The sequence below is a fragment of the Gavialis gangeticus genome, unplaced genomic scaffold, assembly GCF_001723915.1.
Source record: "Gavialis gangeticus isolate Ggan-Ray unplaced genomic scaffold, GavGan_comp1, whole genome shotgun sequence".
Classification (NCBI taxonomy): Eukaryota; Metazoa; Chordata; order Crocodylia; family Gavialidae; genus Gavialis; species Gavialis gangeticus.
The window spans coordinates 129,694,965-129,707,029 of record NW_017729032.1 but is presented as its reverse complement, the minus strand read 5'-3'; the positions used below and the strand labels follow the sequence as shown (position 1 = coordinate 129,707,029).

General features: G+C 42.7%; 1 protein-coding gene across 1 annotated transcript in view; it reads left to right on the top strand.

Moving 5' to 3' along the window:
• The window catches only part of METTL21C (methyltransferase like 21C), a 21,346-nt gene that overhangs the window by 1,354 nt on the left and 7,927 nt on the right, over positions 1-12,065 (top strand). Inside the window, exons 2-3 of the mRNA XM_019524792.1 lie at positions 4,914-5,071; positions 7,873-8,015. Coding sequence (XP_019380337.1) covers positions 4,924-5,071; positions 7,873-8,015 — 291 coding nt within the window. The 5' untranslated portion in view covers positions 4,914-4,923. The remainder of the gene's footprint in view (positions 1-4,913; positions 5,072-7,872; positions 8,016-12,065) is intronic.

Here is a 12,065-nt window from a genome sequence, read left to right as displayed (position 1 = left end):
GGGGGGGCCCCGGGGGGCTTGGGGGGGGGGGGGGGGGGAAGGGGGGGTCTGTCCAGAGCCTGGGCTGGCTATGGCAGGCAACTGGGAGGCTGCAAGCTGCTGAACTAAGGTCTGCGGAGCCCTGGCCCAGCTTGTTGCTGGCAGCAGGTACATGTGCACCTCCAGGCAGATGGCCCGGAAGGGACCCGGACTGCACTGCCACAACAAAGATTGGGCTCCTTTCCTCTTCTCCGCCCTGCCTGGCATACCAACATCTTTCAAGTTGAGTCTGGGGTCCTTTTGCCACTTTGCCAAAAACACTGCCAACCCCATTTTCAAGGAAAACTAAAACAATCAAATTGCCAATAGAGCAAATGAAAATGGGTTTTGCTTAATAATGCAAATCAAAGTGTCTGTTGTTAAGCATCTCACAATAAAGTTTAGATAAAAAACAAAAACTAGCAGTTGCATTTACAGCTAAATACCACACAATGTAGTCTTGCTCATTGACTTACATTAACCACCTATTTTTTCCCCCTACAGACCTGGATGAGCAGATTTCCCCCCCTCATTCAAGCAAACACTGCACTTTGAAAAGATTAAGGGGCAGATTCTATTCCATCTGTTCACCATTAAATTGGATTTAGGTGGCTAAGCACAATTCTGTTCCACCTTGTTCAAGTTCCTAAAAAAATCCATATTTCATCTACATTTTTAACACATCACCCTTAGGATCAAGTCACAAAAAAGCAGGGAACAGGACAACCATTCACCTTGTATATTAGCAGTTTCTCTCAGGGATTTGAGCAGGAATTTGTACTTAGGCACCTAAGTCCACTTACACACCCAGTATGTGGAACAGAATCTGGCCTTTGGTAACCAAACGATTACTTTAAAAATGTATTCTCCTCAAATATATCTCCTAATAAACTACAGTATTTCAGTACTCTGTAATGATTTTGGCCCTAGTTGTGCAAATTTTTCCATAATAATTTGATGGACTAGGGGTGTCAAATGTTTTCACAAGCTAGACAACCTGTCACTGCAGGCCACCACCCAGGTTAATGCAACTGCTGATTGCCCTCTCTTACCTGCCACTGAATTTCTAACTGTTGTTTGCAACAGGAAAAGCAGGGCATGAGGGGTACAAATAGTGGCAGTGTTAATCCCCCTCAGTGCTGGTCACACTAAAACAGCAGGTCCGTCAGCTGCAGAGAAGCCCTGCTGTCCATAACTAAAGGTGGGTTTTCTGGCCTGTGAGAAATCCTGCCAGCCAGATTATCCATGCCTTGGGTTTGGGCTTGGGTTTACCCCTTGGCTGCTGGCAGAGAATGTAGCCTGTCAGCTTGAGTTTAACGTCCCTATCATAAAGGGGGTTGTCTATCAACTAATATTGAGCTTGAAACCTCAGGCACTGACATATGATTTTATAAAAGTTTGGTAAAGTTACAAAAGATGTAGTTAAAAGCTTATTTGATCACCACAGTTTAAGGTTTTTAATGGATAATTAGAAGGGCTCTTGTAAAATGTTTTAAATACACAGAACATAAAAGTTTAAGTAATGATTTCGCTTTTGGATCTCTCTGCAGAAGATGCTTGCATGCATATAGCTGATCCAAAAAAACCCCAAACTGATGGAAGTTTTCGATTGGACAACTTTAATTTGATGCCATTGATGCGTTTTATAGATGCATGTCCATTTCACTGAAATTCGACAGGAAATTAGCTTAATATTTTGGCAGCGTATTACAGTTAAGAATATAAAAAGTTAAAATGGTGAAGTCAAAGTGTTTCAATAAGGTTGAAATCAAATACTAGTACTTCACAAAAACAGAATTTCAAAATTATGTGATAAATTCCTTTTTAAATGTGGATGGGGAAAATGTACAAGGAAGCTGCATGCGATTAAACATGATCAGTAGAACATTCAAATGAATGTATTATGTATTTTGTGATTAATTACAGCTAAAAAGTCAAGTCTGCAGTCTCACAGTATAAACATGCAGTCTCACCTGAACATTTAAAAATACTGACTTGCAATTAAATGAATATACTGAAGCCTATTTTGTTCTGTTCTCTTATGCCTTTTATAAAATCCAACAAAAAGACAAGGAAAGTAAATGCAGAAGTGACAGCAAAAATACAATTTTATATGCAAAAGAAGTTTTAAAATTCAGTTACGCCTTCACAGTAATTGCAATTGATGCATATGTGCCATACAGTGTAAACAGTAACACTAGATGCTACACATTTGCAATTGAGCTTTACTACTGGTAATTCCTGCAACTAGGAATTACTTGCGTCTTGTGTTTATAGTCACTGCCACAATTTTGAAATAGTGGCATTAAGTCGAGGCTACTAAAACACTTACAGCTCTTCAAATGATAAAAATCAAGTCCTTTGTGTCATTTGTAACTGAAGAAAAATATCTAAACCCATTTTTGGGTTCAGAACATAAATCATACTGAAAAAGTCATTAGGACTTAGAGATAGATTTAGTTGTTTGTGGTTTTTAAGACTTTGTAGGAAGGTTCAGGATTAAAAAAGATTCAACCTATGTTATCATGTTACATGTATTATTGTAGTGCCTAGAAGCCTTCGTTATGGAGCAGGTCCCCCATTGTGCAAGGGCCTGTACCAAGACAATAAAAAAAAACAAACCATTACTTCCCGCTCCAAAAGAGTTTAAAATCTAAGATGAGAGAACAGATGGAGACAGACAGGGGAGTGCAAGGAAACAGCACTGGTCTGCATAATGGGGGCATTGGCTCTGTCACACCAGCAGTCTCTCGTCATACTATGATGCCTACAAAATGCTTAAGGGTTTTAAAAAGGGAGATGAAGAACAATTAAGTGTCTATGGATCTGTAGAAAGCTCCTCTCAAGCACAAGAAGGTGGCATGGGAGAAAGCATGAAAGTGCTTATTTTACAAGTTAACATGCGGCTGACAGTCTGTCATCTGGGGCTGACTGGCACTGGCATTTTCTCTCTCCATGGTGAATGTGTTGATAGGTAAGAAGGAACAGGTCTTAGCACCTGGACCATAAAACAGCTGGGAATTCACATTTTGACGTCTTACAGTAACTACCTCGCTATACCATCCAAGTATTTGAGAGCGGATGAGACAGGTAGATGATTATCAAAACTAGTTTCATAAATACTATATGATTTTCATTGGTTCACATGGTCAACTGGGATTTTTGGCCTGTTGCAGCAAGAATATATTTAGATAATGAAATGAATGCAATAAAGGTAACTTAATAGCAATGCTGCCAAGTTTTACAGCATGTGGCATCCAGTTCTGGGCACCGCACTTCAGGAAGGATGTGAAGCTTGAGAGAGTCCGAAGGAGGGCCATGCACATGATTAAAGGTCTGGAGAGCAGGTCATATGAGGAGAGGCTGAAAGACTTGGGACTGTTCAGCCTGGAGAAGAGAAGATTTAAAGGGGACTTGGTGGTAGCCTATAAGTATATACGGGGTGTACATTAGGGCCTGGGGGAGGCATCTGTTCACCAAGGCACCCCGGGGGAAGACAAGAACCAATGGTCACAAACTGCTTGAAGAGCGCTTCAGATTGGACATAAGGTGAAACTTCTTTATGATTTGAGTACCTACGGTCTGAAACAGACTCCCCCCAGAGGTGGTACAATCTCTTATCCTTAAGATCTTTAAAAAAAAATGTCTTGACACGCACCTTGCTGAGGTCATCTGACCCCAGCAGTCTTTCCTGCCCGAGTGCAGGGGGGCTGGGCCCAGTGATCTCATGAATCCCTTCCAGCCCCTAACATCTATGAAACAGCTATAAATGGAAGTGCATAATTATATTAAATACATTCATTTCCATATACCGATAGATGTTTTACCACACTTGTTTAGTTTCTGTGCTCTAAAGTGCCTTCTCTTACTACCATTATTTCCATTAAGTTAAATAGTTCAGAGTCAAACTTTCACATAGGAGGGCAGTGAATGTTTATGCTCCCAATCACCACCTTAATGATCAGTATACACCCAAACATGGTTGCATAACTAAAAATGCAATACCCAGAACATGGGAGTTATTCTTCTAACCATAATGCTGGACCTACAAGTAGTGGTCACCAATTTATGCTTATGAGAAATGAAAATTGCACTCCTCCCTCCCTACCTTTGCACAATGTAAGGGTTAGCACTCTTTCATAGTCCCTTTAACACTCACTTAAGCATAAAAGATGCAATTACTCTTATTTCAGGAGGGATGAATGCAAATACTATTACTTTTATCATTCCAGTTCTGGATGGGCAGAAAACAATTTTTTGAAAACTTTTACACTTGTCTATTTTTCTAAAATAGGGACCAGCAGTAATCTGTCTTTTCTCACTATTGAGAGGCAGGATACTCAGGCACAGGATGCTATGAATGTGCATGCATGCATAGAGGCACACAAGGGAGAGGGATTCTAATCAGCAGCAGTATAATCAGTACATTTGCAATCCTCTCACTTCTGACTTTAAGTAGTGCAAGGCCAGACCCAGTTAGCAGCTGGATGAGGAACTTCTGAGGAAACCTTTAGATAAACTATTCCAAATCAGTATAAAACTATTGCCAAAATGTACCACATAGGATGAGTGCTGTTGCCCAAGGGTTTAAACAGAAGCCATGCCTCTGCCCTCTGGGTGAGAACTTTTACAGTTTTTCACAGGAAAAAGATGTTAGCTCATCTCTTGGTTTATTGTATTCAGCTGCCTCAATTCTTTCTGTAGTACATTGGAAGAGATTCATCAGTCTGCTGGATTTCAGGGTATAATTCAGGTGCTGGCTAAAAACCAAGAGCCACACAGATCATCTGAAAAGTACTTGGTGAAAGAAAGTGAAGAAGCAGCTGTAGGACTAATGGTAGCCATGGAGAGGTCTGTGTCTATCAGAACTTCTGTCATTTTTTTTCCCTTTCCAGGATTCCTGCCATGATTTCTGCACCACACCTGCCACACCTCAATGAAAGGCAAAGAATGGAGTGCCAAAGGGAGGAAGAGCTCTGTGAACACCAGTGTGAACCTGAACACTGCTCAAACTGCTCTGATTGTTTGACAACAGCATCAGAATCCAACTCAGGTTGCTACTTGCATATAAACACACACACACGTACACAAATACTATGGTATGTTAACAACATGCAGAACACTGAATTATCCCAGATACACAAATGCAAAAAGCAACTCCAAAATTTCTTTTATACTTTTTTGTATTATGCTCCTTTGACATTTTTCTTACAAAACCAGATTTACAGAAAAACTCAGCGTGCTCATTTGAGGCACATTTTCAAAAGACCTCTGCTGTTCATTAGACACAGGGGAGTATGTCTACACTGCAGTCAATCAGAGATGGGCATATCTGAGTGAATATCAGCTTGACTAGCTCAGGTATCAACAGCAGCATAGTTGCAGCAGCACAAATTTCAGTCGAGGCTATCTGCCCGAGTACACACCATGGCACTCACCCAGACTTGTACAGCATGTACGTAAGTCCCTGCTGCTAGAGTTAAACTATGGCTTGTCCCCAAGTTAATTAAATCAAAGCTCAGTTATACCCACAGATGCTGCAGTCATATCTTTGATGACAGAGTAGTCACCACCCTGAACGAAGGGGCTGTATTTTCCACTTAGAATAATGAGAGTGGTCAGGTCTGAGCACCTTTGGAAATCTGACCTACAGCCTAGCACCAGATTGCTCTTTATCTTTTAATCCCACTTCAAAATCTAGATCCCAAGTTCAAACTTCAACATATGACCTGGTGGATGGAAAGCAGGCGCATGTATTTTTCCCTGTTTTATAGTAGTGTTAAATGAAAAACCCTATTGTATGAAGGTCTGGCCAAAATACACAATGAGAGTGCCAAACTCTGGTCAAGACAGTTGCCTTGGATAGAAAGGAACATCCTGCACTCATGTTTTCTATTTTTAACAAGACTAACACAGGTTTAAGTTTCAGACCTTGCTCTTGCTGTCCTTTGCCATTATCAGAGATAAAGAATATCATGTTTAATACTTGGGAAAGGATACCATATAACTGGTAAGTTATCTGCCATCTACAGCTATTCTACATCGAGCTAATAGCGCTGTGTGAAGCTTTGGTCACCGATTTGATTTGGCAGAGATTTGGCCCAATTTGGTGGCCACACCTCTGAATCCGAATCGAATCAGAAGACCCTTTAATCTCTCCAAACTGAATCAGAACCCTCCAAATTGATGTGGAGAGGTTCAGAGATAGAGGCAGCTTTAAAAGTTTTTTCTACATACCTTGAGGTAGCAGGCACGGCTCGTGATTGCTGCAATGCTGGGGCACATGGAGTGTCCCACAGAAGCATGGAGGACTCCCCAGTTCGCTCGGCAGCAGACCTGGAAGTGGACCAGAAGCAATTCCAGTCTACTTCTGGATCTGCCAGGAAGCATGCCTCTCCCCTCCCCAGCTCAGTGACTGGTACCTCCTGGGTCTGGGGAGGGGGCACCTGGGGTTCCCCTGTGGCCGACTGCCAAGTCGGGGGGGAGGGCCCTAGCATGCTCCCTGGCAGACCTGGAAGTAGACCAGAAGTACTTCCAGTCCACTTCCGGGTTTGCCGCTGAGCATGTGGAGGGCCCCCCTGTGGGATGCTCCATGTGCCCGAGCATCGCAATGATCACGAGCCATGCCTGCTACCTCAAGGTTTGTAGAAAAAAAAAACTTTTAAAGCTGTCTCTTTCTCCAAACTGCTGATTCTCTGAATCAGCATTGAATCTTCAGATCTGGATTTGGCCAAACTGAATTGGGGACAGTGATCCAAATCAACAAATTGAATCACTGTCTCTGAATCGGGCTGAATTCGAATAGAATAGGGCCTGCTTCACACACCCTTTTGAGCTACAGTCCTGCCAGATCTCACTAGCCATGTTTCTAACGCCAAGTTTGGACAGGAAAATGCAGGAAGTAGAATTTCAGATTCAGAGGGCAATGCTGTCTTCTGCACCCTAACCTGAAGCAGTGTCAGAACCTGGTGCAAGGAAATTCCATGCTCCTGGAAGTCTGGATTTCTGGCGAGATACAAAATCTAGGTGCGAACCATCTGTGATTAAATAACCTAAGGATTTTTTTTATGCCTGAACCAATGGTAGCCTGTGATCTTTGCCCAAGATATGCAATCAAATAAGCAACCCAGAAGTCTTGAGGATTTGCAACCCATGTCCTAGGGTACCCAAAGTCTCCATAAAGCAATCAATTGCTATGTCAAAAGAGAAGCTCAAATTCCCCACCAAGCAAACTGTCACTCCATGACTGGTGGGAAAGCAGGAGAGAAAGTATTCCACTCTGACACCAGGACTATTCACTTGAGACCATTCACTTGAGACTACCCGTTTCTACACATGCTCAGGTAGGGGGAGGGAGGGCTGCTTTAATTAGAGCAGCTCCGAGAGCCACTCAAATTAAAGCACCCGGAGTGTCTCATATATGTGTCCCTGCACTTCAAAATGGCAGTGGGGTGCTTTAGCTAGAGCTCATTGAACAAGCATTAGTTAAAGCACCCCTGCCACCATTTTGAAGTGTAGGGGTGCTGATACACGAGATGCGGAGGCTGGCTGGAGCATGGTAACTATCAGGTTCCAGCAGACTGGATTAAATGAGTCTGGCGCAAAGTTCTATAATCAGAGCATGTTGGAGCAGCCTCCTGGCTCACGTACAGGCACCTAAAGTCTGGCAACCCAAATTAACTGCGAACTGTGGGTTGCTCTTATTCAGCTCCCTCCTGAGACCAAGAACACAAGCATTTTTCCCAGCCAGCCTGCATATCCTGTGACTACAGGCAAATTTCCTTTCACTATCACAATGTGTATGTATGCACTTCTGAGCACCAGCTAACACTAATTTGATCTTTTCTCCCACAGATTCACCAATAACCCTTAAAATACTTCAGAAGTGGGTTCCTACAATATCCCCCTATTTCGATAAAGAGCATTACTGTTATGCAGGCCAGCAGATCACTATTCAAGAATCAATAGACTACTTTGGAGCTATAGTTTGGCCTGGTGTAAGTTTTTACTTTTCTACTATTATAAAGCATCCAGCTAGTTAAACTTGTTGTAAAACAAAGTGCAACCCACTGTGATGCCAGGAGTGAAGTAGCATGACAATGTTTTGATGAATATCACTATTGAGGCTTCCATTCCAGCGCAGAATGGTAGCAGCAAGAAGTGTTTTGGCAAGGAGCGCCTCACCCACTTAGCATTTTGTTCCAGGAATGACAAATGAACGAACTGTAAATCCTTTTTAAATCTCTACCCCTCTCCCTGTAGAGACTGCAGAGAATAACTGCTGTCGTCGGTTGACTACAGACATTTCTAGGTGCACATACTTAAACAAAGGAAAAAAAAAAGCAAGCTTGAAAGTAGCATTCAGTTCTCTCATGTCTTCAGGAAGTTCCTGGAGAAATAAGCAATCAGCAAAACAAAGGGACACTAGACAAATACATTTTGAAAAATCTAAACATAAAGCATTCATATTTCAAAGAAACCTTAAAAAAAAGAACAGAATATAGCAACTTCACCTCAAACTGATTTAAGGATCTTGCCTCTAGCTGAGGCCCTACCCCTCCTCTCCCCTCACCCCAATAATAGCAGCAGGATGATACAGGTGCTCCCAATTTACTATTTCAAATAGTACCGTCTGTGATCCCTGCCTGCAGCATTTCATCCACCACATTAAGATGTGACTCAAAGAATTTAACTCCTTTACAATTTTACTGGAAGGCAGTGAACTGCTGAAAAAAATAACTTTCTACCCTGCTCAGTTCATTTGACAGAAAGTCTCCAGGGTTTAATCTATGGCATATTTCCTCTTAGGTACTGCATTTAGGATTGGAAAAACCTGCCACATTCTTAGGAAATTGTGAACAGTTTCTCATATACAGAGGTAGTGGCATCTGTACTTTGTCATAGAGAATTTCAAAGGAATTTCTGCAAGAAACACAACTCTAACTTTTCCTACAGCTACTGCAAATTGCACTAGTCATGAAGCAAGCACTTGCTAAGTTAAGTAAGGGATAAAAGCTTACAGGGGCACAGTGGGAATATAAAATTCAAGCTTGGCCAGCTAGGACACCTTTAGGAATCTGCCAACACGGAAGTGAGATGCTAGGAAGGAGTTAGTGCACATATGTGAACTGTATATGAATTTGACACTTGTGTTGATCCTTCAAAGGCATCTTGAGGAAAAAGCAATCTTCGTGGGATACTAGGGCTGGCTCAGTGCTCTAACCATACGTTAACAGATATTTTCTTCTGGATCATGACACATGACCTAAAGACAAATAATTTAGAACTACAAAAGCATCAAAATGAAACCTTAGGAAAAAGAAAACTTTCATTGGTTAGGATTTTCCATTGACCACAGCTGGCCTCTCTTTTGGGATCTGGATACACAATAGTGAGTTAATTCAAATCAACATTAGAATAATAGATCTAACCAAAAAACAAATTCCTTAGTATTTAATAAGTTATGAGAACTTACAATTACCTTTTTGTCTGTTCCTTTTTCAGAACTGTTCCATTACAAATGAGGGCAGAAATGCAGTTCGACTATAGTAGAGAAGAAACTCTAACAAACAACATAGTCATCCATTTCAGTTTGAAACTAGGAAAACTAGTGATCATAGAATTATAGAAAGTTTTTCCAATATTTAATCTAAATTTCCCTTGCTGCAACTTGAAACCATTGCTCGGTGTGTTCTGTTGTCTGCCACCACTGAGAAGTCCTCTTTGAAACCACTCTTCAAGTAGCTGAAGACTGCTATTAAATCCCCATTTTTTTCCAGACTAAATAAGCCCAGTTCCCTCAGCACCTCCCCAGCAGGCATGTGCTCCAACCCCCTAACCATTTTTGTTACCTCCTGCTGGACTCTTCCAATTTGTCCACATCTTTTCTGTAGTGGGGGGCCCAATTGGACACAGTATTCCAGATTTGGCCTCACCTGTGCCAAATAGAGGGGAACAATCACTTTCCTTGATCTACTGGCAACTCTTCTACTAATGCTGCCCCATATGCCATTAGCTTTCTCCACAACCTGGGCACACTGGGCTTATATTCAGCTCACTGTCTCCTGTAATCCTGAGGTCTTTTTGTGTAGAGCTGCTGCTTAGCCAGTTGGTCCCCAGTCTGTACCAGTGCATGGGATTGTTCCATCTTAGCTGCAGGACTTTACACTTATACTTACTGAACCTCATGCGATTTCTTTTGGTCCAATCCTCCAATTTATCAATGTTTCTGAATCCTACCCCTACCCTCCGGCATATCTACTACTCCTACCAGCTTGGTGTCATCCACAAACTTGCTGAGGGTGCACGCTATGCCATCTTCCAGGTCACTGATGAAAACATTGAACAAAACTTGATACTGGCTGCCAACTAGACATCAAATCACTGACTACAACCTTCTGAGCCCAATGATCCAGACAGTTTTTTATCCACTTCAATCCATTCATCTAACCCATACTTCCTCAGCTTGCTTGTGAGAATGTTGAGGGAGACCATATCAAAAGCCTTGCTAAAGTCAAGGTGTATCATGTTCACTGTTCTCCTGATATCCACAGAGCCAGTCATATCATAGAAAGCAATAAGGTTGGTTAAGCATGACTTGTCCTTGGTGAATCCATTCCGACTGTTCCTAATCTCTGTTTTCTCCTCCAAGTGCTTAGAAATGGATTCCTGGAGCACCAGCTCCATAATTTTTTCCAGGGACTGAGGTGAAGTTAACTGGTCTTAGTTCCCTGGATCCTCCATCTACCCTTTCTTAAAGATGGGCACTATGTTTGCCCTTTTCCAATCATCCGGGACCTCTCCTGATTGCCATGAGCTTTCTAAGATGATGGCCAATAGCTTTGCAAGCACACTAGCCAAGTCCTTCAGCACCCTTGCATGCATCCCATCCGTTCCCATGGATTTTTACACATCTAGTTTTTCTAAATAGTCCCTAACCTGTTCTTTTGCCACTGTTGGCTGCTCACCTACCTCCTCCCCAAATTGTGCTGCCAGGTGCAGTAGTCTGAAAGCTGACCTTGCCTGTCAAGGTGAAAAAGGCACTAAGTACTTCAGCCTTTTCTGTTACTAGGTTGCCACCCCTATTTAATAAAGGACCCACACTCTCCCTGATCCTCTTGCTGCTGATGTACTTGTAGAAACCCTTGTTACCCTTTATGTCCCTTGTTATCTGCAACTCCAATTGTGCTTTGGCTTTCCTTACTTCCTCCCTGCATGCCCGAGCAATAGTCTCCCCTAATTGTTTGTCCAAATTTCCACTTCTTATAAGCTTCTTTTTGTGATTTAGCTTACTGAAGAGATCCCTGCTAAACTAAGCTGGTCTTCTCCTGTACTTACTAGTCTTTCAGTACATTGGGATGTGCCTCAATAAGGTTCCTGTGCCCCCAATAAGGTTTTGTTTTGTTTTTAAAAAGTACAGCTAACATTCCTGGACTCCTCTCACACTGGCCTCCCAGGGGATCCTGCCCACAAGTTCCCTACGGGAACTGAAGTCTGCGGCAGCGCAGAGTGATGGATGGCAGCAGCAGCCGCCACGTGCGAGCTCCCCACTGCCCTCCCCATGTCTGGCTGGCCAGGTGGCACCTGTGCAGGCCGCAGAGGGGCACCGCTGCCCTCGCTCCCCTCCCCCCGGCCCTGCTCCTGGGAAGCGGTGGTAGTGTGGGGTGGTGGTGCTCCATCGACACCCATACCCCCTAGGACCTTTCCAAGTACCCCTAGGGGTATGCATACACTTGGTTGACAACTCCGGCACTACTACATGCCCCACCAATTCCTCCTTTGATGGGACTATAGGAAAATTTGCTATGAAAAGAACACTCTTTTGAGGGTATTATCTGCTAATACACACCTTGGATATACTTCAGTTATTGGAGACTAGGGATGTGATTATTTTTGGGCCTGTATTTTCATTGTTTTCTGTATGTGAGAGAAAGGTGGTGTTACTTGCCCTCATTTGCTAAATACAAACTGGCTATTCTGTAGAGACTTGATCTTGCTCATTTGATTCTGGGTACAAACTCCTAGGCAATCTTTCCCATCTGAACAGG